Source organism: Patagioenas fasciata, chromosome 35 (genome assembly GCF_037038585.1).
Source record: "Patagioenas fasciata isolate bPatFas1 chromosome 35, bPatFas1.hap1, whole genome shotgun sequence".
Lineage (NCBI taxonomy): Eukaryota > Metazoa > Chordata > Aves > Columbiformes > Columbidae > Patagioenas > Patagioenas fasciata.
Genome location: NC_092554.1, coordinates 3,626,538 through 3,653,715, shown reverse-complemented (window position 1 = coordinate 3,653,715; position 27,178 = coordinate 3,626,538). Strand labels below are relative to the sequence as shown.

Here is a 27,178-nt window from a genome sequence, read left to right as displayed (position 1 = left end):
GGGCAGAACTGGGGGTGTTATGGGGCAGTTGGGGGGCAGAACTGGGGTGTTATGGACAGAACTGGGGGGCTATGGGGCAGAATTGGCGCGTTATGGAGCAGAACTGGGGGGTTATGGGCAGGACTGGGGGGCAGAAGCAGAGGGAACAGGGGGACGGGGACGGACAGGGGGATGGGGACGGACAGGGGGACAGGGAGGGGATGGACAGGGGGATGGGATGGACAGGGGGACAGGGATGGACAGGGGGACGGGGATGGACAGGGGGACGGGGATGGACAGGGGGACGGGGATGGATCGGGGGGGACGGACGAGGAGGGGCTGCCTGTGGGGACCCCCTGTGACAGGGGTGGGGACAACAGGGCCCCCATGACAGAGATAGGGGGACAGGGACACCCCCCCATAACAGGGACACCAGGGACCCCCCCATAACAGGGACAGGGGGACAGGGGGGACCCCTGTGACAGGGACACCAGGGACCCCCCGTGACAGGGGTGGGGACACAGGACCCCCCGTGACAGGGACAACAGGGCCCCCCATGACAGGGACAGGGGGACAGGGACACCCCCCCATAACAGGGACACCAGGGACCCCCCCAATAACAGGGACAGGGGGACAGGGACACCCCCCCCCATAACAGGGACACCAGGGACCCCCCGTGACAGGGGTGGGGACACAGGACCCCCCGTGACAGGGACAGGGGGACACCAGGGCCCCCCCCGCGCGTCCAGGCCCTCACCCACCATCACGGAGCCCCATGACCAGCCCGGGTGGCTCCAGCAGGCGGCGGCGGCTCCGGGGTACGCTTGGGGGTCCCGGGCTGTTTGTCCGGGGGGTTTTGGGGGTTTTGGGGGGTTTTGGGGGTTTTGGGGGGGTTTTGGGGTCCCCGTGCCCCCCCCCCGCTCTTCGCTCCCTCAGCGCCGCTTTCCCGCCTTTTCTCTTCCCGCCGCGCGCGCGTGCGCGCCGACGCCTGATTGGCTGAGCCGCTCGGCCCCGCCCCCTGGCTGACTCCGCGGGGCGGCGCAGGCGCGCTGGGTCCCGGGGGGCGTGGCCTGCGGGCGCGCATGCGCTGTGGTCAATGTCAGCGGCGGGCGGCAGGTCAGGGGAGCGGGGGGACGCTTTGCACCCCTTTGCACCCCATTGCACCCCATTGCAACCCCCATTGAACCCCTTTGCACCCCATTGCACCCCCCATTGCACCCCCCTTTGCACCCCATTGCAACCCCCATTGCACCCCTTTGCACGCATTGCAACCCCCCCATTGCACCCCATTGCAACCCCCATTGAACCCCCTTTGCACCCCATTGCAACCGCCCCCACTGCACCCCATTGCACCCCATTGCAACCTCCCCATTGCACCCCCTTTGCACCCCCCTTTGCACGCATTGCACCCCCCATTGCACCCCCCATTGCACCCCATTGCATCCCCTTTTGCACCCCATTGCACTCCACATTGCACTCTCTGCACCCCAATTGCACCCCATGCACCCCCATTGCACCCCCATTGCACCCCCATTTGCACCCCATTGCACCCCCCTTTGCATGCATTGCAACCCCCCCATTGCTCCCCTTTGCACCCCGCATCGCACTCTCTGCACCCCAATTGCACCCCATGCACCCCCATTGCACCCCCATTTGCACCCCATTGCACCCCACATTGCATCCATTGCACCCCACATTGCACCCCACATTGCACCCTGCATTGCATGCAAAACAGCTCCTGGCATTGCACCCAGTGCACCCACTTGCACCCCACATTGCACCCCAATTTGCACCCCGTGTTGCACCCAGTGCTGCATGCACCAGTGCACCCCACATTGCACCCTGTGCACCCCAATTTGCACCCACATTGCATGCACCAGTGCACCCCACATTGCACCCCATGTTGCACCCAGCGCTGCATGCACCAATGCACCCCAATTTGCACCCTGTGCACCCCAATTTGCACCCACATTGCACCCCATGTTGCACCCAGTGCTGCATGCACCAGTGCACCCCACATTGCACCCTGTGCACCCCAAGTTGCACCCACATTGCACCCCAATTTGCACCCAGCGTTGCATGCACCAGTGCACCCCACATTGCACCCCATGTTGCACCCTGTGCACCCCACATTGCACCCCATGTTGCACCCAGCGCTGCATGCACCAGTGCACCCCACATTGCACCCCACATTGCACCCTGTGCACCCCAACTTGCACCCCGTGCCCGCTGCATTGCACCCAGTGTTGCACCCCAAGTTATGTGCGCCGCATTGCACCCAGTGTACCCCAACTCGCACCTGCATTGCCCCCCACTGCACCCCATTGCACCCCATTGCCCCCATTGCACCCATTGCCCCCTATTGCCCCCCCATTGCACCCCATTGCACCCCATTGTCCCCATTGCACCCCATTGCCCCCATCGCCCCCCATTGCACCCCATTGCACCCCATTGCCCCCCCCTGCACCCCATTGCACCCCATTGCCCCCATCGCCCCCCATTGCACCCCATTGCACCCCCATTGCTCCCATTACCCCGTTGCACCCCATTGCACCCCCATTGTCCCCATTGCCCCCCATTGCACCCCATTGCCCCCTATTGCACCCCCATTACCCCCCTGCACCCCATTGCCCCCCATTGCCCCCCATTACCCCCACTGCACCCCATTGCCCCCATTGCACCCCATTGCCCCCTATTGCACCCCATTACCCCCCTGCACCCCCTGCACCCCATATCCCCCCACCCCCCCACCCCCTCGCGTGGGCGGGGCCACAAGTCACGTGTCCCGGGGGGGTGACGTCACAGGATGCTGCGCGCGGCGCTGACCTCACCGGCGCCCCCCAGAGTGACCTCGGTGACCCCGCTGACCCCGCTGACCCCGCTGACCCCCATGGCCCCGGTGGCCAAGGTGGCCTCAATGGCCAAGGTGGCCAAAGGGACCTCGGTGACCCCAATGGCCTCGGTGGCCAAAGGGACCCCGGTGGCCCCGGTGGCCCCGGTGGCCAAGGTGACCCCGGTGGCCAAGGTGGCGGCGCTGGTGGCGCGGGGGCGGGGCCGGCGCCCCCCCCAGCTGCCCCCGGGCTGGGACTTCAGGGACACGTTTGTCCCCGTCACCCGGCAGCAGCTGCAGCACCTGCTGCTCACGGTGACAGCGCGGGGACACTCGGGGGACACGGGGACACGGGGGGACACGGGGGGACATGGGGACATGGGGGGACATGGGGGGACACGGGGACACGGGGGGACAGGGGGACATGGGGGGACATGGGGGGATGGGGGGACACGGGGGGACATGGGGACACGGGGGGACACGGGGGGACACGGGGACACGGGGGGACATGGGGGGACACGGGGACACGGGGGGACAGGGGGACATGGGGGGACATGGGGACATTGGGGGGCTGGGGACACACGGGGGGTCACGGAGGGACATGGGGACACGGGGGGACATGGGGACATGGGGGGGACACGGCCACACAGGACAGGGGACACAGGGGGACGTGGGGACAGGGGACACGGGGGGACAGGGGCTATGGAACATGGGGGGACAGGGGGACAGGGGAAATGGGGACATGGGACATGGGGGGACATGGGGACACGAACCCACCCCCCACCCCCACCCCCACCCCCACCCCCCTTGCGACCCCTCCCCCACCCTGCCCAGGTGTCCCTGTGTCACCTGTGACCCCCCGACCCCCCATGACCCCGGCGACCCCCTGACCCCATGGCCCCTTGTGACCCCATGACCCCAGCGACCCCATGACCCCAGTGACCCCATGACCCCTTGTGACCCCATGACCACCCCATGATCCAATGTCCCCTTGTGACCCCATGATCCCCATGACCCCAGTGACCCCCATGACCCCATGGCCCCTTGTGACCCCATGACCTCTTCTGACCCCATGATCCCCATGACCCCATGGCCCCTTGTGACCCCATGACCTCTTCTGACCCCATGATCCCCATGACCCCAGTGACCCCCATGACCCCATGGCCCCTTGTGGCCCCATGACCCCGTGCCCCCCGGTGACCCCGTGACCCCCCGTGACCCCGTGACCCCGGTGACCCCAGGAGTTCCACCCCTCGGGCCGTTCCCGCGCTGAGTTCCTGGCGTTCGCGGCCCGGCTGGACCAGGAGCTGAGCCCCCGGTTCCACCGGATCCACCTGCACCTGCAGGTGAACCCCAAAACTGCACCCCCTGCACCCCAAAACTGACCCCAAACCACCCCCGAGCCCCCGGTACCACCAGATCCACCTGCACCCCCAGGTGAACCCCAAAACTGACCCTGAACCCCCAAAACTGACCCCAAAATGCCCCCCAAACCACCCCCTGAGCCCCCAATACCACAGAGCGCACCTGCAGGTGAACCCCAAAAATGACCCCAAACTGACCCCCAACTGCCCCTGCCCCCCCCCCAAACTGCCCCCCCCGACCCCCAAACCCCACCCCCCCCCCCCCACCCCCCAACTGACTCCGTGTCCCCTCCCCCCCAGGCGCTGTACGGCCCCATCGACCCCGACCGGGACACCGGGGAACCCCCAGGGGGCGCCCTGGGGTGGGGGTCCCCGGGGGGAGGGGGCTCGGGGGGTTCCCCGGGGGTTTCCCCAGTGGGGGGGGCTCTGGGGGGGGATTCCCCAGGGGGCGGGGTCTCAGGGGGTTCCCTGGGGGGGGATTCCCCAGTAGGGAGGGGTTCGGGGGATTCCCCAGGGGATTCCCCATTGGGGGGGGATTCCCCAGGGGGAGGGGTCTCAGGGGGTTTCCCAGTGGGAGGGGGCTCGGGGGATTCCCCAGGGGGCGGGGTCTCAGGGGGTTCCCTGGGGGGGGATTCCCCAGTAGGGAGGGGCTCGGGGGATTCCCCAGGGGATTCCCCATTGGGGGAGGGGGATTCCCCAGGGGGCGGGGTCTCAGGGGGTTCCCCGGGCGTTTCCGGTTCCGGGGGTGTCTCGGGGGGTTCCCCGGGGGGTTCCCCGGGCGGGTCCGGTCCCGGGGGTCCCGGGGGGGTCCCGGGCGGTGCCGGGGGTCCCGGGGGGGTCCCGGGGGGGCGGGGCCGCGCCCGGCGGGTGCTGGCGGCGCTGGGCCCGCTCCTGGCCGAGGCGAATTTCCAGCGCCTGCCCGAGGCCGCCATGGCGTTCGCGCTGCGGGTGCAGCACCCGGGGGACCGCCTGGAGGTGGGGGAGGGGCGGGGGGAGGGGCAGCACCCGGGGGACCGCCTGGAGGTGGGGGAGGGGCGGGGGGGAGGGGCAGCACCCGGGGGACCGCCTGGAGGTGGGGGAGGGGCGGGGGGGGGGGCAGCACCCGGGGGACCGCCTGGAGGTGGGGGAGGGGCAGCACCCGGGGGACCGCCTGGAGGTGGGGGAGGGGCGGGGGGGCCGGAGGGGGGGGAGGGGGGGACCGCCTGGAGGTGGGGGAGGGGCGGGGGGGGCGGGGGGGGGGGACCGCCTGGAGGTGGGGGAGGGGCGGGGGGGGAGGGGGACCGGCTGGGGGTGGGGGAGGGGTGGGGGGAGGGGGGGTCTATGGTCTATGGGGTTCTATGGGGGTCTATGGGGGTTCAGGGGGTCTATGGGGTCTATGGGGGTCTATGGGGTCTATGGGGGCCCATGGGGTCTATGGGGTCTATGGGAGGGTGTATGGGGGCTATGGGGGTTCAGGGGGTCTATGGGGTCTATGGGGCTCTATGGGGTCTCTGGGGGGGTCTGTGGGGTCTGTGGGGTCTCTGGGGGGCTCAGGCGGCCCCTCCCCAGGTCTCCGTGGACCCCAATGAGTACGAGGAGCTGCAGCTCTGGGCGCGGGGGGAGCGGATCGGGCCCCTCCCCCCCGACACCGCCCCCGACACCGCCCCTCCCCCCCGCTGGAAGTACCGGCCCCGCCCCCAGCCCCAGCCCGACAGGCACGGGGGGATGGGGATGGGGGGATGGGGGCAATGGGGGGATGGGGGGATGGGGGGCAATGGGGGAATGGGGGGGTTGGGGGCATGGGGGGCAATGGGGGAATGGGGGCAATGGGGGGATGGGGGCAATGGGGGGATGGGGGCATGGGGGGCAACGGGGGGATGGGGGGCAATGGGGGGATGGGGGCAATGGGGGGATGGGGGGCAATGGGGGGATGGGGGCATGGGGGGCAATGGGGGGATGGGGGGCAATGGGGGAATGGGGGCAATGGGGGGATGGGGGGCAATGGGGAGGATGGGGGCAATGGGGGGATGGGGGCAATGGGGGGATGGGGGCATGGGGGGCAACGGGGGGATGAGGGGCAATGGGGGGATGGGGGCAATGGGGGGATGGGGGGCAATGGGGGGATGGGGGCATGGGGGGCAATGGGGGGATGGGGGGCAATGGGGGGATGGGGGCAATGGGGGGATGGGGGGCAATGGGGGGATGGGGGCAATGGGGGGATGGGGGCATGGGGGGCAATGGGGGGATGGGGGGCAATGGGGGGATGGGGGCATGGGGGGCAATGGGGGGATGGGGGGCAATGGGGGGATGGGGGCAATGGGGGGATGGGGGCATGGGGGGCAATGGGGGGATGGGGGGCAACAGGGGGTGGGAGATGGGGGGATGGTGGGGGGGGATGGGAGGCATGGGGGGGTCCCTTAGGGTTGGGGGTCCCGTAGGGGGTGCCCATGTTTTGGGGTTCAGGGCTCTGGGGTTCCCCGTGTTTTGGGGTTCAATGCCCATGTTTGGGGGTTCAGTGTCAGTTTTGGGGTTCAGTGCCCGTGTTTTGGGGTCCAGTGTCAGTTTTGGGGTCCAGTGTCAGTTTTGGGGTTCAGTGCCCGTGTTTTGGGGTTCACCGTGGTTTTGGGGTCCCCAGGCGCTACTTCCAGCGCGTGGTGGTGCTGGGACTGGGGGTCCGGGTCTCTCCATGTTTGGGGGTTCACTGATGGTTTTGGGGTTCAGTGCCCGTGTTTTGGGGTTCACTGTGGTTTTGGGGTCCCCAGGCACTACTTCCAGTGCTTGGTGGTGCTGGGACTGGGGGTCTGGGGGTCCGGGTCTCTCCATGTTTGGGGGTCCAGTGTCAGTTTTGGGGTTCAGTGCCCGTGTTTTGGGGTTCACTGTGGTTCCGGGGTCCCCAGGCGCTACTTCCAGCGCGTGGTGGTGCTGGGACTGGGGGTCTGGGGGTCCGGGTCTCTCCATGTTTTGGGGTTCACCGTGGTTTTGGGGTCCCCAGGCACTACTTCCAGCGCGTGGTGGTGCTGGGACTGGGGGTCCGGGTCTCTCCATGTTTGGGGTTCACTGTGGTTCCGGGGTCCCCAGGCACTACTTCCAGCGCGTGGTGGTGCTGGGACTGGGGGTCTGGGGGTCCGGGTCCCTCCATGTTTGGGGTTCACTGTGGTTTTGGGTCCCCAGGCACTACTTCCAGCGCGTGGTGGTGCTGGCGCTGCCGCGGGGCCCCCCGGGGGGTCCCCTGGAGCTGGGCTCGTTCCGCGCGGTGCCCCTGGACGCGCTGGAGCTGCTTTTGGGGCGCGCGCGGGCGCGAACGCCCAAGGGGACCCGGGCGCGGCTGCACGTGGGGCTGGCGCTGTGGGGCGCCCTCCTCTTCCTCAACATGGGGCTGGGGCTCATGGCCGACCTCAAAGTGGGGGCCAGCGCGCTGCTGCTGGGGCTGGCGGCCGCCGTCGCCCTCCGGGGGGCCAAGGTGGGTCGGGGGAGCCGGGGGTTCGGGGGGAGCCGGGGGTTCGGGGGGACCCGGGGGTTCGGGGGGGACCCGGGGGTTCGGGGGGAGCCGGGGGTTCAGGGGACCCAGGCGTCCGGGGAGATCTGGGAGACTGGGGGGACCCAGGAGTTCAGGGGGACCCAGGGGTTTGGGGGACCCAGGAGTTCGGGGGGACCCAGGAGTTCGGGAGGGACCCAGGAGTTCGGGGGGGACCCAGGAGTTCCCCTGTGTTCCTATCTCCCCGTGTCCCCATATTCCCCATATCCCGTCTGTCCGTCTGTCCAGGTGTCCTCCCATCCGCGCCCTGTCTATCCCTGTCTGTCTGTCCACCCGGGCGCTGTCTGTCTGTCTGCACAGGCGTTCTCCAGCTGTCCGTCCCTGTCCGTCTGTCTGTCTGCACAGGCGTTCTCCAGCTGTCCGTCCCTGTCCGTCTGTCTGTCCGTCAGGCGTTCTCCGGCTGTCCCTCCCTGTCCGTCTGTCTGTCCGTCAGGCGTTCTCCAGCTGTCCCTCCCTGTCCGTCTGTCTGTCCGTCAGGCGTTCTCCGGCTGTCCCTCCCTGTCCGTCTGTCTGTCCGTCAGGCGTTCTCCAGCTGTCCCTCCCTGTCCGTCTGTCTGTCCGTCAGGCGTTCTCCAGCTGTCCCTCCCTGTCCGTCTGTCTGTCCGTCAGGCGTTCTCCAGCTGTCCCTCCCTGTCCGTCTGTCTGTCCGTCAGGCGTTCTCCGGCTGTCCCTCCCTGTCCGTCTGTCTGTCCGTCAGGCGTTCTCCAGCTGTCCCTCCCTGTCCGTCTGTCTGTCCGTCAGGCGTTCTCCAGCTGTCCCTCCCTGTCCGTCTGTCTGTCCGTCAGGCGTTCTCCAGCTGTCTATCGGTGTCCGTCTGTCTGTCCGTCAGGCGTTCTCCAGCTGTCCGTCCCTGTCCGTCTGTCTGTCCGTCAGGCGTTCTCCAGCTGTCCCTCCCTGTCCGTCTGTCTGTCCGTCAGGCGTTCTCCGGCTGTCCCTCCCTGTCCGTCTGTCTGTCCGTCAGGCGTTCTCCAGCTGTCTATCGGTGTCCGTCTGTCTGTCCGTCAGGCGTTCTCCAGCTGTCCGTCCCTGTCCGTCTGTCTGTCCGTCAGGCGTTCTCCAGCTGTCTATCGGTGTCCGTCTGTCTGTCCGTCAGGCGTTCTCCGGCTGTCCCTCCCTGTCCGTCTGTCTGTCCGTCAGGCGTTCTCCAGCTGTCCGTCCCTGTCCGTCTGTCTGTCCGTCAGGCATTCTCCAGCTGTCCCTCCCTGTCCGTCTGTCTGTCCGTCAGGCGTTCTCCAGCTGTCCCTCCCTGTCCGTCTGTCTGTCCGTCAGGCGTTCTCCAGCTGTCCGTCCCTGTCCGTCTGTCTGTCCGTCAGGCGTTCTCCAGCTGTCCCTCCCTGTCCGTCTGTCTGTCCGTCAGGCGTTCTCCAGCTGTCCGTCCCTGTCCGTCTGTCTGTCCGTCAGGCGTTCTCGCGCCGCCGCGCCCTGGCCGCCCTGGAGCTCTCGCGCTCGCGGTTCCGCCGCAGCTCGGCCCAGCACGGGGACCTGGTGGCCGCGCTCACGCGCCGCGCGCAGGATGAGGCCACCAAGGAGGCGCTGCTGGCCGGGACCTTCCTGCCGCGCTGCGGGGGTCAGGAGGACGGGGACGCGGGGTCGGGGACGGGGGGCGGGGGGGGCATTGGGGGACATGGGGTCATTGGGGTCATTGGGGTCATTGGAGTCCATGGGGTCATTGGGGTCCGGGGGGTCATTGGGGGACATGGGGTCATTGGGGTCTGGGGGGTCATTGGGGGACGGTGGGGCCGTTGGGTCCGGGGGGTCATCGGGGTCTGGGGGGTCATTGGGTCCGTGGGGTCATTGGGGTCCATGGGGTCATCGGGGTCCGGGGGGTCATTGGGGGACATGGGGCCATTGGGGTCCATGGGGCCATTGGGGTCCATGGGGACATTGGGGTCCATGGGGTCATTGGGTCCATGGGGTCATTGGGTCCATGGGGTCCATGGGGTCATTGGGGTCCGAGGGGTCATTGGGTCCATGGGGTCCATGGGGTCATTGGAGTCCATGGGGACATTGGAGTCCATGGGGTCCATGGGGTCATTGGGGTCCATGGGGTCATTGGGGTCCGTGGGGACATTGGGGTCATTGGGGACATTGGGGTCATTGGGGTCCATGGGGTCATTGGGTCCATGGGGTCATTGGGGTCCGTGGGGTCATTGGGGTCCATGGGGACACTGGGGTCATTGGGGACATTGGGGTCATTGGGGTCCATGGGGTCATTGGGTCCATGGGGTCATTGGGGTCCATGGGGACATTGGGGTCCATGGGGTCATTGAGTGTCATTGGGTCCCATAGGGACATGGGGGGACATTTGGGGCCCATGGGGACCTTGGGGACGTTTGGGGGCCGTTGGGGGTCACTGTGTGCCCCCCCAGGCTCGGCGCTGCCCCCCGCCGAGGCCGAGCGCCTCCTGCAGGCCGAGGTGGAGTCCTGGCTGCGGCGCCGCTTCCGCTTGAACTTGAACTTCAACGCGCGGCGGGCGCAGCAGCGGCTGCGGGAGCTGGGGGTGCCGGGGGGGGTCCCCAAAACCCCCGACCCCCCCCAGTGACCCCCGAACCAGCAGAGGCTGTGGGAGCTGGGGGTGCCGGGGGGGGTCCCCAAAAGCCCCGACCCCCCCCAGTGACCCCCGAACCAGCAGCGGCTGCGGGAGCTGGGGGTGCCGGGGGGGGTCCCCAAAAGCCCCGACCCCCCCCAGTGACCCCCGAACCAGCAGCGGCTGTGGGAGCTGGGGGTGCCGGGGGGGGTCCCCAAAACCAGTGACCCCCCCCCCAGTGACCCCCGAACCAGCAGAGGCTGTGGGAGCTGGGGTGCCGGGGGGGTCCCCAAAACCAGTGACCCCCCCCCCAGTGACCCCCGAACCAGCAGAGGCTGTGGGAGCTGGGGGTGCCGGGGGGGTCCCCAAAACCACCGACCCCCCCCCCCAAACCCCTGAAGCTCGGGGGGACCCCAAAATCATGGACCCTGCCTTGGGGGTCCCCAGGACCCCCTGAGCCTGGCGCTGGGGGGGACCCAGGCGTCCGGGGGGACCCAGGCGTCCGGGGCAATAAAGGGGGGGGTCCCCGATTCCGGTTCCGTCTTTTATTGCCGTGCGGGGGCGGGGCCGATGACGTCGCAGCCCGTGATTGGCCGTGCTGGCGATGACGTCATCGGCCCCGCTGATGTCGTTGGTGACGTCATTGGTCATGTTGATGTCATCAGTGATGTCATGGTGACATCATTGGCTGTGGTGGCATTGCTGATGATGTCATTGGTTGTGATGATGTCAGTGATTACATCATTGGTCACGCCGGTCTGGTTGGTGATGTCATTGGCTGTGCTGATGATGTCATTGGGTATGTTGGTGTCACCATGGTGTCCTCGATGACGTCATCGCCCGGGTCAGGCTTAGCGGTGATGTCATTGGTTGTGATGATGTAACTGATTATGTCATCCGTTGTGTTGACGCCATCGATGACGTCATCGACAGTGATGATGTCATCGTGATCTCAGTGATGACGTCACCAACCGTAATTATGCGATTGGTGACGTCATCGATTGTGGTGATGTCACCGATGATGTCATCGGCCTCGTGGCGCTGGTTGATGACGTCACTGGGTCCTCAGGAAGCCGTACGCGATCCCATTGGCCAGCGCCAGCGCCCCGCCCAGCCAGGCCACGCCCAGACAGTGCCCGAAGCGGCTCCCGGGGGGGCCCCGCCCCTCTGACGTCACCAGCCCCGCCCCCGCCAGCGCCAGCAGCCCTGCGGCCACGCCCACCGTCAGGGACCCAGGCGTCCGGGGGGACCCAGGAGTTCAGGAGGGACCCAGGAGTTCGGGGGGGACCCAGGAGTTCAGGAGGGACCCAGGAGTTCGGGAGGGGACACAGGCGTCCGGGGGGACCCAGGATTTCGGGGGGACCCAGGAGTTCGGGGGGGACCCAGGATTTCGGGGGGACCCAGGATTTCAGGGGGGGACCCAGGAGTTCAGGAGGGACCCAGGAGTTCGGGAGGGACCCAGGAGTTCGGGGGGGACCCAGGAGTTCGGGAGGGACCCAGGAGTTCGGGGGGGACCCAGGAGTTCAGGAGGGACCCAGGAGTTCGGGAGGGACCCAGGAGTTCGGGAGGGACCCAGGAGTTCGGGGGGGACCCAGGAGTTCGGGGGGGACCCAGGAGTTCAGGAGGGACCCAGGCGTCCGGGGGGGACCCAGGCGTCCGGGGGGGACCCAGGAGTCCGGGGGGGACCCAGGAGTTCAGGAGGGACCCAGGAGTTCGGGAGGGACCCAGGCGTCCGGGAGGGACCCAGGAGTTCGGGAGGGACCCAGGCGTCCGGGAGGGACCCAGGAGTTCGGGGGGGACCCAGGCGTCCGGGAGGGACCCAGGAGTTCGGGAGGGACCCAGGCGTCCGGGAGGGACCCAGGAGTTCGGGGGGGACCCAGGCGTCCGGGAGGGACCCAGGAGTTCGGGGGGGACCCAGGCGTCCGGGAGGGACCCAGGAGTTCGGGAGGGACCCAGGCGTTCGGGAGGGACCCAGGAGTTCGGGGGGGACCCAGGCGTCCGGGAGGGACCCAGGAGTTCGGGAGGGACCCAGGCGTTCGGGAGGGACCCAGGAGTTCGGGGGGGACCCAGGCGTTCGGGAGGGACCCAGGAGTTCGGGAGGGACCCAGGCGTCCGGGAGGGACCCAGGAGTTCGGGGGGGACCCAGGCGTTCGGGAGGGACCCAGGAGTTCGGGAGGGACCCAGGCGTTCGGGAGGGACCCAGGAGTTCGGGAGGGACCCAGGCGTTCGGGAGGGACCCAGGCGTCCGGGCTCACCCGCCATCCCCTGCGTCCCCGCCGCCGCCCACAGGCGCCTCCCGTGCGGCGCCCCCTGCAGGAGCAGCAGCAGCAGCAGCAGCGACGCGGCCGAGAGCAGAAGGGAGGAGACGGCCAGGGCCTGGGGGGCTGCGCGCGGACGGACACACGGACACGGGACACGGGGACACGGACACACGGACACGGACACACGGACACGGACACACGGACACGGACACACGGACACACGGACACACGGACACGGACACACGGACACGGACACACGGACACGGACACACGGACACACGGACACACGGACACGGACACACGGACACGGACACGGACACGGACACGGACACACGGACACGGACACACGGACACGGGGACACGGACACACGGACACACGGACACACGGACACGGACACACGGACACGGACACACGGACACGGGGACACGGACACACGGACACACGGACACGGACACACGGACACGGACACACGGACACGGGGACACGGACACACGGACACACGGACACACGGACACACGGACACACGGACACGGACACACGGACACACGGACACACGGACACGGGACATGGACACGGACATGGACACACAGACACGGACACACGGACACGGACACACGGACACACGGACACACGGACACGGACACGGGACATGGACACACGGACACGGACACACGGACACACGGACACACGGACACACGGACATGGACACACGGACACGGGACACGGACACACGGACACGGACACACGGACACACGGACACGGACACACGGACACACGGACACGGACACACGGACACACGGACACACGGACACACGGACACGGACACACGGACACACGGACACGGACACACGGACACGGGACATGGACACGGACATGGACACACGGACATGGACACACGGACACACGGACACGGACACGGACACACGGACACACGGACACACGGACACACGGACACACGGACACACGGACACGGACACACAGACACAGACACACGGACACACGGACACATGGACACGGACACACGGACACACGGACACGGACACGGACACACGGACACGGACACACGGACACACGGACACACGGACACACGGACACACGGACACGGACACACAGACACACGGACACACGGACACACGGACACACGGACACGGACACACGGACACGGACACACGGACACACGGACACACGGACACGGACACACGGACACGGACACACGGACACACGGACACACGGACACACGGACACGGACACACGGACATGGACACACGGACACGGACACACGGACACACAGACATGGACACACGGACACACGGACATGGACACACGGACACACGGACACACGGACACATGGACACGGACACACGGACACACGGACACGGGACATGGACACACGGACAAGGACACACGGACACACGGACAGGGACACGGACACACGGACACAGGCACAGACATGCGGACAGACACACGGACACAGCCATGGGCGGACCCACAGACAGACCCACCACAACCCCCCAGCCCCACATCCCCACCCCACACCCTGTGACCCACACTCCAGCCCCACACGTCCCCCCAGCCCCACCCCCACCCCCCCAGCCCCTCACCCCACCCCCCCACACCTCAGCCCCCCAGCCCCTCCCCCCCCAGCCCCTCACCCCAGCCCCTCACCCCCCCCAGCCCCACCCCCCCCAGCCCCTCACCCCACCCCCCCCCAGCCCCACCCTAACCCCCCCAGCCTATCACCCCCCCCCCGCCCCTCACCCCCCCCAGCCCCTCCCCCCCCCGCCCCTCCCCCCCCGCCCCTCACCCGCGTTCCCGTTGCGGCTGCAGCTCCAGCTCCGGTTCCCGGTTTGGACGCAATCGACCCACAGGTTCAGTTGGGCCCCATCCGGCAGGACCCACCAGCCCTGGGGGGCAGCGTGTGGGGCCCGGACGCCTGGGTCCCTCTAGGGCCGCACGCCTGGGTCCCCTGTTGGGGCCGCTATGGGGCCCGGACGCCTGGGTCCATGCTGGGGGGGGCTATGGGGCTGGGACGCCTGGGTCCCCTGCGGGGGTCACTATGGGGCCCGGATGCCTGGGTCCCTCCAGGGCCGGACGCCGGGGTCCCCTGCCATGGGGGGCTATGGGGCCCGGACGCCGGGGTCCCCCCGGGGGTCGCTATGGGGCTGGGACGCCGGGGTCCCCCCAGGGGTCGCTATGGGGCCCGGACGCCGGGGTCCCCCCAGGGGTCGCTATGGGGCCCGGATGCCTGGGTCCCCCCGGGGGTCGCTATGGGGCCCGGACGCCGGGGTCCCCCCAGGGGTCGCTATGGGGCCCGGATGCCTGGGTCCCCCCGGGGGTCGCTATGGGGCCCGGACGCTGGGGTCCCCCCGGGGGTCGCTATGGGGCCCGGATGCCTGGGTCCCCCCGGGGGTCGCTATGGGGCCCGGACGCCGGGGTCCCCCCGGGGGTCGCTATGGGGCCCGGATGCCTGGGTCCCCCCAGGGGTCGCTATGGGGCCCGGACGCCGGGGTCCCCCCGTGGGTCGCTATGGGGTCCGGACGCTGGGGTCCCTGCCATGGGGGGCTATGGGGCCCGGATGCCGGGGTCCCCCCGGGGGTCGCTATGGGGCCCGGATGCCGGGGTCCCCCCGGGGGTCGCTATGGGGCCCGGATGCCGGGGTCCCCCCGGGGGTCGCTATGGGGCCCGGATGCCGGGGTCCCCCCGGGGGTCGCTATGGGGCCCGGACGCCGGGGTCCGCGGGTCCCACCTTGTCCAGGGTGGCCACGAAGAGCAGGAGCAGGACCAGGACGTGGAGCCCGGTGACGGCGACCAGGACGCAGCCCATGGGGAGCTGGGGGAGGGGTGAGGACCCCCAACCCCCACCCATCCCCCACCCCACCCAACCCCCCACCCCCACCCATCCCCGACCCCAACCAACCCCCCACCCCCACCCATCCCCGACCCCACCCATCCCCCACCCAACCCCCACCCCACCCCCCAACCCCCCCACCCATCCCCAACCCCCCTCACCCAACCCCCCCAACAACCCCCACCCAACCCCCACCCAACCCCCCAATCCCCACCCACCCCCCCATCCCCCCCCATCCCCCACCCCACCCTCAACAACCCCCACCCAACCCCCACCCAACCCCCCCACCCCCAACAACCCCACCCCCACCCAACAGCTTCCAGATGTGGCTGGGAGGGACCCAGGCGTCCGGGAGGGACCCAGGAGTTCGGGGGGACCCAGGAGTTCGGGAGGGGACCCAGGAGTTCGGGAGGGACCCAGGAGTTCGGGGGGACCCAGGAGTTTGGGAGGGACCCAGGAGTTCGGGAGGGACCCAGGAGTTTGGGAGGGACCCAGGAGTTCGGGAGGGACCCAGGAGTTCAGGGGGGACCCAGGAGTTCGGGAGGGACCCAGGAGTTCGGGAGGGACCCAGGAGTTCAGGGGGGACCCAGGAGTTTGGGAGGGACCCAGGAGTTCAGGGGGGACCCAGGAGTTCGGGAGGGACCCAGGAGTTCGGGAGGGACCCAGGAGTTTGGGAGGGACCCAGGAGTTCAGGGGGGACCCAGGAGTTTGGGAGGGACCCAGGAGTTCGGGAGGGACCCAGGAGTTTGGGAGGGACCCAGGAGTTCGGGGGGGACCCAGGAGTTTGGGAGGGACCCAGGAGTTCGGGAGGGACCCAGGAGTTCGGGGCAGTGCCCTCCCCTCCCTACCCCCCCCGTACCTCTTGCCCTGTCAGGGGGACCCAGGAGTTCGGGAGGGACCCAGGCGTCCGGGGGGACCCAGGAGTTCCAAGGGGACCCAGGCGTCCGGGGGACCCAGGCGTCCAGGCGCTCAGCTGGAGCCGTTACACCCGTGTCCACCCCAAACCGGAAGGGACCCAGGCGTCCGGGCCCCACCCACCCCCCCCCCCTCCGTGGGTCTGTGGTTGGGGTTGGCGGAGGGGAGGGGCCCGGACGCCTGGGTCCCCACCCAGGGTTCCCCCGCCCCCAAGCTGGCTGCTCATTGGCTGAGAGCCCAAGATCCACCAGATCCCGCGTCCCATTGGCTGCTGCCCAGGGAGGGGTGGAGGGGGGGCCACGCCCTGGCTCTGATTGGCTGCTGACCAGGGCTCCACCCAGCTCCTGATTGGCTGAATCCCGTGATACCAGGGGACACCTGGGTCCCTCCCGAACTCCTGGGTCCCTCCCAAACTCCTGGGTCCCCCCCCAAACTCCTGGGTCCCTCCCGAACTCCTGGGTCCCTCCCGAACTCCTGGGTCCCCCCCCGAACTCCTGGGTCCCCCCCCCGAACTCCTGGGTCCCTCCCGAACTCCTGGGTCCCCCCCCGAACTCCTGGGTCCCCTCCCGAACTCCTGGGTCCCCCCCCCGAACTCCTGTGTCCCTCCCGAACTCCTGGGTCCCCATGGTAACGGGAAGGGCGGGGGCGCGGGACATCCCCGGATCACGTGACCGCATCCCGTTCCCGCCGCGGGGGTCACGTGGTGCCGGGAGAGGCCCCGCCCAGAAGCCGTCGCTATGGCAACGGCGCGGGGTCACGTGATCGGGGTAGGAGCCGGGCCGGGGGTTCGGGGGCGCTTGGGGGCGCTTGGGGGGCAGAACGGGCCGATTGGGGCCTCTTGTGGGGCTGGGGGCGCTTGGGGGGCACTTGGGGGCGGTTGTGGGGCTGGGGGGGGGCACTTGGGGGTCCCGAGGGTGGTTGTGGGGCTGGGGGGGGCACTTGAAGGGCACTTGGGGGGCCTTGGGGGCACTTGGGGGGCACTTGGGGGGCCTTGGGGGGCCCTGGGGGGCACTTGGGGGGCACTTGGGGGCGGTTGTGGGGCAGCTGTGGGGCACAGACCCCCCGCCCAGCACCGGTCGCTACAACAAACCGGCAGCAACGGGGACCGGGGGATCTATGGGGCAGATCTGGGGATCTATGGGGCAGCCCCCGGACGCCTGGGTCCCTTGTTGGGGGTTCCCCGGACTCCTGGGTCCCTGGGTGGGGGTCCCCGGACGCCTGGGTCCCCTGTCGGGGGTTCCCCGGACGCCTGGGTCCCTCCCCGGACGCCTGGGTCCCCTGTGGGGGTTCCCCGGACGCCTGAGTCCCTTTCGGGTGGGTGCAGCCCCTCCCCCACAGATGGGGGACCCTCAGCGCCGGCTGCGGGGGCTCGAGGATGAACTGCAGCGGGTGAGCCCCCGGACGCCTGGGTCCCTTTGGGGGGGGTCCCGGACGCCTGGGTCCCTTTTGGGGGGGGATCCCCGGACGCCTGGGTCCCTTTGGGGAGGGTCCCCGGACGCCTGGGTCCCTTTCTGGGGGTCTCCCGGACGCCTGGGTCCTTTTGAGGGGAGGTCCCAAATGCCTGGGTCCCTTTGTGGGGGGGGTCCCCGGACGCCTGGGTCCCTTTCTGGGGGTCCCCGGACGCCTGGGTCCCTGGGTAGGGGTTGGGGTGCCCTGGGGGGGGTCCCTTGGTCCATGGGTGGGGGTCCCGGACGCCTGGGTCCCTGTGGAGGGCTCTCCCGGACGCCTGGGTCCCTCGGGGGTCTCCCGGACGCCTGGGTCCCTTTGCGGGGTCTCCCGGACGCCTGGGTCCCTTTGCGGGGTCTCCCGGACGCCTGGGTCCCCGCAGGCGGGGGCGGCGCTCGGGGGGGCCCTGGGGCTGCAGCGGCGGCTGCGGCGGCGCCTGGAGGAGCTGAGGGGGGAGCGGCGCCTCCTGCTGGCCCGGCTGGGACAGCGCACACGGGTCAGCGCCCGGACGCCGGGTCCCTCCCGAACGCCTGGGTCCCTCCCGAACTCCTGGGTCCCCTCCCGAACGCCGGGGTCCCTCCCGAACGCCTGGGTCCCCTCCCGAACGCCTGGGTCCCTCCCGAACTCCTGGGTCCCCTCCCGAACGCCTGGGTCCCTCCCAAACTCCTGGGTCCCCCCCCGAACTCCTGGGTCCCCTCCCGAACGCCTGGGTCCCTCCCGAACTCCTGGGTCCCTTGGGGTACTCCTGGGTCCCTCCCGAACGCCTGGGTCCCTCCCAACCTCCTGGGTCCTTCCTGAACTCCTGGGTCCCTTGGGGCACTCCTGGGTCCCCCTGAACTCCTGGGTCCCTTGGGGTGCAAAACAGGATCTGATTGGCTGGGAGAGGGACCCCTATGGACGTACAACCTGATTGGCCAAGAGAAGGGGTCCTGGGGTCACATGAGTGAGACAGACAGCTCTGATTGGCCAAGGGGTGGATTCCCGGGGTGACCGAGGGCTCTGATTGGCCAAGGGGTGGATTCCCGGGGTGACCGAGGGCTCTGATTGGCCAAGGGGTGGATTCCCAGGGTGACCGAGGGCTCTTGATTGGCCGAGGGGTGGATCCCGGGCTGAGCGAGGGCTCTGATTGGCCGCAGGAGCTGGCGCAGACCCAACAGGAGATCGAGGCCGCCCGGCAGCCAATGGGGACGCTCCCCAGAGACGGGTGGGGACCCCCGCCCCCCACCCCCCGGACACCCGGGTCCCTCCCGGACGCCTGGGTCCCCCCTGACCTCCTGTGTCCCCCGGACGCCCGGGTCCCTCCCGGACGCCTGGGTCCCCAGGTGGTCCCCGCGGGTGCCGGGGGGCGACGCCGATGGGCGGGGCCGGGAGCAGCAGCGGCGGCTCCGGCGCTTCCTGGAGACCAAGGAGCGAGCGCGGCCCCCCCCGGGTACCGGACGCCTGGGTCCCTCCCGGACTCCTGGGTCCCTCCCCAACTCCTGGGTCCCCCCCGAACTCCTGGGTCCCCCCGAACTCCTGGGTCCCCCCCGAACTCCTGGGTCCCTCCCGAACTCCTGGGTCCCTCCTGAACTCCTGGGTCCCCCCGAACTCCTGGGTCCCCCCCTGAACTCCTGGGTCCCTCCCGAACTCCTGGGTCCCCCCATTCCCAGCTGACCCCCCCTCCCCCCCAGCAGAGCCCCTCCCGGACGCCTGGGTCCCCCCGGACGCCCCCAGCGACCCCCCCGAGGTGGTGGGGGAGGGGCAGGAGGAGCCCCCTGAGGAGGAGGAGGGTGAGGGGGGCCCGGTTCATTTTTGGGGTGCAGGGGGGTCCCGGTTCATGATTGGGGTTCCCGGTTCATTTTTGGGGTGCAGGGGGGTCCCGGTTCATGATTGGGGTTCCCGGTTCATTTTTGGGGTGCAGGGGGGTCCCGGTTCATTATTGGGGTTCCCGGTTCATTTTTGGGGTGCAGGGGGGTCCCGGTTCATGATTGGGGTTCCCGGTTCATTTTTGGGGTGCAGGGGGGTCCCGGTTCATGATTGGGGTTCCCAGTTCATTTTTGGGGTGCAGGGGGGGTCCCGGTTCATGATTGGGGTTCCCGGTTCATTTTTGGGGTGCAGGGGGGTCCCGGTTCATTATTGGGGTTCCCGGTTCATTTTTGGGGTGCAGGGGGGTCCCGGTTCATTATTGGGGTTCCCGGTTCATTTTTGGGGTGCAGGGGGGTCCCGGTTCATGATTGGGGTTCCCGGTTCATTTTTGGGGTGCAGGGGGGGTCCCGGTTCATTATTGGGGTCCCCGTTCATTTTTGGGGTGCAGGGGGGTCCTGGTTCATGATTGGGGTTCCCGGTTCATTTTTGGGGTGCAGGGGGGTCCCGGTTCATGATTGGGGGTCCCGGTTCATTTTTGGGGTGCAGGGGGGTCCCGGTTCATGATTGGGGTTCCCGGTTCATTTTTGGGGTGCAGGGGGGTCCCGGTTCATGATTGGGGTTCCCGGTTCATTTTTGGGGTGCAGCGCCCCCCCGCGGGCTCTCGCGGGTCCTCCTGGTGACGCAGCAGCAGCGGCAGCTCCAGCGCCTGCAGCAGCGACGGGACCAGGTGCGACCCCAAAACCCCCCAAAACCCCCCCAAAACCCCCCCAAGCCCCCAAAATACCCCCAGAACCCCCCAAAAACCACCCCCAAAACCCCAAAAACCCCCCAAACACCCCCAGAAAGCCCCAAACGGCCCCGTTTTCCATGGTGAGCGCGGGTCCTCCCCAGCTGCAGGGGGCGCTGTCGGCGGCCGCGGCCTCGGGGGAGCCCGGGGGGGACCCGGGGGGGGACCCCGAGCTGATGGAGCTGGAGGGGGAGACCCGGGAGCTGCAGGATCGGGCCCGCAGGGGGCGGAGCCTCCTGGGGCTGCTGGGGGATGGTAAGGGGGACCCAGGCGTTCGGGGGACCCAGGAGTTCGGGGGGACCCGGGAGTTCAGGGGGACCCAGGCGTTCGGGGGGGGACCCAGGAGTTCGGGGGGACCCGGGAGTTCGGGAGGGACCCAGGAGTGCGGGGGGGACCCAGGAGTTCGGGGGGGGACCCAGGAGTGCGGGGGGACCCAGGAGTTCGGGAGGGACCCAGGAGTTCGGGGGGACCCAGGAGTTTTGGGGGGACCCAGGAGTTCGGGAGGGACCCAGGAATTCGGGGGGGGACCCAGGTGGTCGGGAGGGACCCAGGTGGTCGGGAGGGACCCAGGAGTTCGGGGGGACCCAGGAGTTCGGGAGGGACCCAGGAATTCGGGGGGGGACCCAGGTGGTCGGGAGGGACCCAGGTGGTCGGGAGGGACCCAGGCGTCCGGCCCGCAGGTGTGGCGCAGCTCCTGGCCCAGCTGGATGAGCACGCTGACCTTGACCTTGACCCTGACCCTGACCTTGACCCTGACCTTGACCCCGACCCCCTGCTGGCTCAGCTGCGCCACCTGGAGGCGGCGGTGACGCGGCTGCTGGGCCGGGGGGGGGGGGCCCCCCAGGTGGGGAACGGGGGGACCCTGGGGGGCAATTGGGGGGGACCCTGGGGGGGTAATTGGGGTCTATGGGGGGGTTAATTGGGGGTCCCATGGGGAGAATGGGGGGTTTGGGGGGACCCAGGGGGGCAACTGGGGGGGATCATCGGGGGTAATTTGGGACCATGGGGGGGGTTAACTGGGGGTCCCATGGGGGGAATTGGGCGTATTGGGGGGGACCATGGGGGGCTAATTGGGGACCCTGGGGGGGGTAACTGGGGGTCCCATGGGGGGGTAACTGGGGGTATTGAGGGGTCCCTGGGGGGGGTAATTGGGGGTTTTGGGGGGACCATGGGGGGGGTAATTGGGGGGTCCCCATTGTTTCCCCTCCAGGTCCCAGCAGGGGATGAAGAAGCAGCAGCTGCTCCCACCCCCCCCCCACTGCGCCCCCCCAGCCCCAGGTGAGCCCCCGGACGCCTGGGTCCCCCGGACGCCTGGGTCCCTCCCGGACGCCTGGGTCCCTCCCGGACGCTTGGGTCCCTCCCGGACGCTGAGCTCGTGTCCCCCCCAAAACAGGGAGGAGCCCCCGGGGGGGGCGCAGGACGAGGTTCGACCCCTGAGCCGGGGGGAGCTGCGGGACCGGGTCCGGCGAGAGGTGCGGCCGGACGCCTGGGTCCCTTTTTGGGGGGCGGGGGCGATGGGGAGGGTCCCGGACGCCTGGGTCCCTTTTTGGGAAGGTCCCCGGACGCCTGGGTCCCTCTTACCCCCCCGCTCCCCCACAGGTGCTGAACCGCGAGGGCTGTGCCCCCCCCCAATAGGCTGGATTGGGGGGGACCCAGGAGTTCGGGAGGGACCCAGGAGTTCAGGAGGGACCCAGGAGTTCGGGAAGGGACCCAGGAGTTCGGGGGGGACCCAGGAGTCCGGGAGGGGACCCAGGCGTTCGGGAGGGACCCAGGAGTTCGGGGGGGACTCAGGAGTCCGGGAGGGGACCCAGGAGTTCGGGAGGGACCCAGGAGTCTGGGAGGGACCCAGGCGTCCGGGAGGGGACCCAGGCGTCCGGGCCGTCCTCCATCCTCCCACCCCATCCCTCCACCCGGACGCCTGGGTCCCCTCCCGGACGCCTGGGTCCCCCCCCCCACCCCCATTTCCCTGGCAACCAAATATTTGGGGCGGTTGCGGTCCCGTTGTCCCGGCAAGCGCCAAACTTCCCAAAACCGCCCAAACCGCCCCAAAATGAGCCCGGGGGGTTGGGGGGGGGGGGTGGGGGTGTCCCCCGTGTCCCCCCCGCCGCCCCCCAGTGTCCCCCCGTGTCCCCCCACGTCCCCGAGTCCCCCCCACCCCGGGTCACCCCTTGTGTCTCCCCTCCCCACCCCGGGGTTCCCCCCGCATCGGGATCCCCTGACGTCACCCCCGGGACCCCCTGACGTCACCCCCCCAAGGCCACGCCCACTCCCGCCCCCCGCCCCGGGTAGAACAACGTGCGGAGAGACCCGAGCGGGGAGCGGAGGGACCCGAGCCCACCCGGAAAAGAACGAACCCGGGCCGGAGGGACCCGAGACCGCCCGGAAAGACCCGAACCCGCCCGGAAACGAACGAACCCGGGCCGGAGGGACCCGAACCCGCCCGGGGGGACCCGAGCCCGCCCGGAAACGAACGAACCCGCCCGGGGGGACCCGAGTCGGGACCGGAAAGACCCGAACCGGGGGGTCCCGAACCGGAGGGACCCGAGTCTGACCGGAAAGAGCCGAACGCACCCGAAGGCGCCCGAGGGGTCCCGGACCCACGTGTAGGGACCCCAAACCGCCCGGAAGGACCCGAACCCGTCCGGAAGGACCCGAACCCACCCAGGTGAGTGGCGGGAGCCGCCGGGGGCCCCTCCCTCATTTACCGGACGCCTGGGTCCCCCCCCGGACGCCTGGGTCCCCCCGCAGGATGCGGCCACCGCCCGGGGTGGGGGTGGGGGCGGCAGGAGATTCTCCAGGTCCTTATATGGGCATAACCCTGAGCGCCCCCTCCCCCCACGGGGCTGCACCCGGACGCCTGGGTCCCTTCCAGAACTCCTGGGTCCCTTCCAGAACTCCCGGGTCCCCTCCCGAACTCCTGGGTCCTTCCCGAACTCCTGGGTCCCCTATTGGGTCCCCTCCCGAACTCCTGGGTCCCCTATTGGGTCTCCCGGACGCCTGGGTTCCTCCCCGGATGCCTGGGTCCCTAACGGGACAGAGTGCGGGGTGTGGCCCAGAGGGGACCCAGGAGTTCGGGAGGGGACCCAGGCGTCCGGGAGGAACCCAGGAGTTCAGGAGGGGACCCAGGCGTCCGGGAGGGGACCCAGGCGTCCGGGAGGATCCTGAGAGTTCAGGAGGGGACCCAGGCGTTCGGGAGGGACCCGGGAGTTTGGGAGGGACCCAGGAGTTCGGGAGGGGACCCAGGCGTCCGGGAGGGGACCCAGGAGTTCGGGAGGGACCCAGGCGTTCGGGAGGGACCCAGGAGTTCGGGAGGGGACCCAGGAGTTCGGGAGGGGACCCAGGCGTCCGGGAGGGGACCCAGGCGTCCCGGCCGGGTTTCCGGGGTCACACGCCCACCCCGCCCAGGCGCCCCCTGGTGGCTGCGCCCTCATAGGCCACGTGAAGCCACCTCAGCCCCATAGACCCCCCATAGACCCCTCTAAACCCCCCATAGACCCCTCTAAACCCCCCATAGACCCCCCCATAGAGACCCCTCTAAACCCCCCATAGACCCCTCTAAACCCCATAGACCCCCATAGAGACCCCAAGTAGACCCCCCAGAGACCCCTCTAAACCCCCCATAGACCCCTCTAGACCCCATAGAGACCCCAAGTAGACCCCCATAGACCCCCCATGTAGAACCCATAGACCCCCAGGAACCCCCAGTGACCCCCATAGACCCCCCCCATAGACCCTAATTAACCCCTAATTAACCCCTAATTAACCCCTAATTAACCCCAAATGCCGCCGCTCTGCTGGTCCCAGTGTCTCTGCTGCTCCGTGTGCTACGGACCCATAGACCCCATAGACCCCCCATAGACCCCCCATAACCCCCCATAGACACACATAGACACACATAGGCAGCCCATAGACTCTATTTAACCCATAATTAACCCAAATTAACCCCTAATTAACCCCAAATGCCGCTGCTCTGCTGGTCCCAGTGCCTCTGCTGCTCCGTGTGCTATGGACCCATAGGCCCCATAGACCCCCTGTAACTCCCCATAGACACACATAGACACACATAGGCAGCCCATAGACCCCAATTAACCCCTAATTAACCCCAATTAACCCCAAATTGCCCGCAGATGCCGCTGCCGTGCTCCCCGCGCTCGCTGTTCCGCTGGTCCCAGTGCCTCTGCTGCTCCGTGTGCTATAGACCCCCATAGACAGACCCCATAGACCCCCCATAGACCCCATAAACCCCCCATAGACACCTCATAGAGACCACATAGACCCCAATTAACCCCTAATTAACCCTAATTAAGCCCCGATTGCCCGCAGATGCCGCTGCCGTGCTCCCCGCGCTCGCTGCTCCGCTGGTCCCAGTGCCTCTGCTGCTCTGTATCCTATAGACCCCCATAGACAGACCCCGTAGACCCCCTGTAACCACTCATAGACACTCATAGACACCCCATAGACCCCAATTAACCCCTAATTAACCCCAATTAACCCCAAATTGCCCGCAGATGCCGCTGCCGTGCTCCCCGCGCTCGCTGCTCCGCTGGTCCCAGTGCCTCTGCTGCTCCGTATCCTATAGACCCCCATAGGCAGACCCCATAGACCCCCTGTAGCCACTCATAGACACTCATAGACACACATAGACACCCCATAGACCCCAATTAACCCCTAATTAACCCCAGTTAACCCCCGATTGCCCGCAGATGCCGCTGCCGTGCTCCCCGCGCTCGCTGCTCCGCTGGTTCCAGTGCCTCTGCTGCTCCGTGGCCGTGGGCGCCGCCGCCTCCTCGGGGCCGTGGTCGGGCGCGGGGGGGGAGGCGCAGGGCTGCCTATCGGCCTGGGGCTGTTCCCTGGGGCTGACGCTCCTCCTGCTGCTGCTGGAGGCCGCGGGCCGCCCCGCGCCGCGCCGTGACCTGCCCTTGACCTTGGCCGCGGCGGCCGCCGGCGCATGCGCGTTCGCCACGGTCATTTGGCCGCTGGGGCAGCTCCGCGACGGGCGCGGCGGCTCCGAGCGCCAGGTGGCGCTGCGCGTCGTGGCCACCGTGGGCTCGGCTTTGGCCACCGTGGCTTACGGCGCCGAGCTGGTGCGGGACCGGGCCAGGCCCGGCGAGACCGCCCCGTACCTGGCGACCCCGGCCGGGCTGCTCAAGGTCGGGGAGGCGCTGGTGGCGCTGGTGCTGCTGGGGGTGGCGGCGGAGCAGGGGGCGGGATCGGGCCCCGAGGGGTGGCGCTGGTGCCTGGGGATCTACTGCGTGGCCTTTGTCTTGGGGGTGATCATCGTGGGGGGGTTCCTGGGGGGCTGGGGGTGGTGCGGCTGCGGGGGGGACCCCGTGGGGCTGCGGAGGGCGCTCGGGGTCCACGCGGCCGTGGGGTTCGCGGCGTTCGCGGCCGCCGCGGTGCTGTGGGGGCTCTGGGCGTTCCGGGGGGACCTGGGGGGCAGGGAGAGGCGGCCCGGGGGGTGCGGCCCCGCGTGTCCGTGGGACCGCTGGGTGCTGGTGGAGGTGGCCACGGTGGGGAACTTGGTGGCGTTCGGGGCGGATCTGGTGCAGACGGGGAGGTTGGTGCTGCTCAGGGGGTGAGGGGGCGGGGGGGGCTGGGGGGGGCAGGATCGGGCCCTTGGGGGGGTGGTTGGGGGGGGGGGTGTCAGGATCGGGCCCCTAATGGGAGTCGGAGTCATCTCTATGGGGCAGGATCGGGCCCTTGAGGGGGGTGTTTGGGTTGTCCCCCAGGTCAGGATCGGGCCCTTATGGGGGGGGGGGGGGGCGGGCAGTGTTTAGGATCGGGCCCCTATTGGGAATCTGAGTCAGCCATTGGGAGCAGGATCGGGCCCTTATGGGGGGGGTGGGGGTCAGGATCGGGCCCTTAAGCGGGGGTGGGGGGCGGGTCTGGGTTGTCCCCCCAGGTCAGGATCGGGCCCCTAATGGGAATCAGAGTCAGCCATTGGGGGCAGGATCGGGCCCTTTTTTGGGGCTCAGGATCGGGATCCCAATGGGAATCTGAGTCATCTCTATGGGGCAGGATCGGGCCCTTATGGGATGAGGATCGGGCCCTTTTTGTGGGGCAGGATCGGGCCCTTATGGGGGGGGGGGTGGGTTGTCCCCAAGGGTCAGGATCGGGCCCTTTTTGTGGGGCAGGATCGGGCCCTTATGGGGGGGGGGGGGTTGGGTTGTCCCCAAGGGTCAGGATCGGGCCCCTATTGGGAATCTTGGTCATGTATATGGGGCAGGATCGGGCCCCTAATTGGGGGGGGGGGGGAGAATCACCGAGGCCTTAAATGGGGTGGGGGGTGGGGGGTGTGGGGGGGTCGCCTTAAAGGGGCCGCGCAGCCTTCAATTGTTCGGTGTCATTAAAGAGCCGCTAATTGCGTTAATTGCTTCTTAAAGAGCCGCTGAGTGTGTTTGTTACGGGGGGTGGGCTCGGTGGGCGGGGTCACGATGATGGGCGGGGCATCCCCTTCTAGGCCACGCCCCCCCAGGGGGTGCTCTCTTCCCCCGAACGCCTGGGTCCCTTTCCACCCCCGCCCTCCTCTTCTGGGGACCCAGGAGTCCGGCCCCCCCCCCTCCTCCCGCCCCCATTTTGGCGGATCTGGGTCTGGGACCCCCCCGGGACCCGTCCCCCTTTCCCGGACGCCTGGGTCCCTCTTGCCACCCCCTCCCCCACCCGCAAGGGACACCTTGCGGGTGGGGGAGGGGGTGGCAAAAGGGACCCAGGCGTCCGGGCCGCCCCCTCCCCCTCAAACCCCCACCCTCCCCGAAGCAACGCTGCCCCTTTAAGCCAAACCCCGCCCCTCCCCAAACCACTCCCCCTTTCCCGCCGCGTCCCTCAAGCCACGCCCCCCTCCCGCAGCGCTGGCGGCGGCGC

At 69.1% G+C, this 27,178-nt stretch overlaps 4 protein-coding genes across 4 annotated transcripts; 2 read left to right on the top strand and 2 right to left on the bottom strand.

Annotated features, from left to right (window-relative positions):
- Positions 1-927: 927 nt before the first annotated feature.
- Positions 928-10,698, top strand: TMEM143 (transmembrane protein 143). The gene is made up of 9 exons (XM_071801072.1): positions 928-1,095; positions 2,785-3,124; positions 4,051-4,155; positions 4,474-4,558; positions 4,874-5,148; positions 5,722-5,867; positions 7,324-7,612; positions 9,089-9,254; positions 10,057-10,698. Exons 1-9 carry the CDS (start codon positions 1,076-1,078, stop codon positions 10,227-10,229), a joined length of 1,599 nt encoding a protein of 532 aa, XP_071657173.1. The 5' UTR covers positions 928-1,075; the 3' UTR covers positions 10,230-10,698.
- A 46-nt stretch (positions 10,699-10,744) lies between these two features.
- On the bottom strand, positions 10,745-25,871 carry LOC136114314 (epithelial membrane protein 3-like). Its single transcript, XM_071801043.1, has 5 exons — positions 25,005-25,871; positions 15,223-15,306; positions 14,281-14,380; positions 12,470-12,598; positions 10,745-11,420 (listed from the first exon to the last, which is right to left on the bottom strand). The coding sequence occupies exons 1-5, from the start codon at positions 25,284-25,286 to the stop codon at positions 11,269-11,271; spliced, it is 747 nt and encodes a 248-aa protein (XP_071657144.1). The 5' UTR covers positions 25,287-25,871; the 3' UTR covers positions 10,745-11,268.
- LOC139826161 (uncharacterized) lies at positions 17,375-23,776 on the bottom strand. Its single transcript, XM_071801169.1, has 4 exons — positions 23,710-23,776; positions 23,023-23,118; positions 18,592-18,824; positions 17,375-18,163 (listed from the first exon to the last, which is right to left on the bottom strand). Exons 1-4 carry the CDS (start codon positions 23,774-23,776, stop codon positions 17,375-17,377), a joined length of 1,185 nt encoding a protein of 394 aa, XP_071657270.1.
- On the top strand, positions 18,056-22,015 carry LOC136114313 (uncharacterized). The gene is made up of 10 exons (XM_071801042.1): positions 18,056-18,181; positions 18,822-18,889; positions 19,008-19,114; positions 19,356-19,454; positions 20,175-20,257; positions 20,422-20,572; positions 20,998-21,161; positions 21,528-21,595; positions 21,711-21,789; positions 21,917-22,015. The coding sequence occupies exons 2-10, from the start codon at positions 18,867-18,869 to the stop codon at positions 21,950-21,952; spliced, it is 810 nt and encodes a 269-aa protein (XP_071657143.1). The 5' UTR covers positions 18,056-18,181; positions 18,822-18,866; the 3' UTR covers positions 21,953-22,015.
- Positions 25,872-27,178: the final 1,307 nt, after the last annotated feature.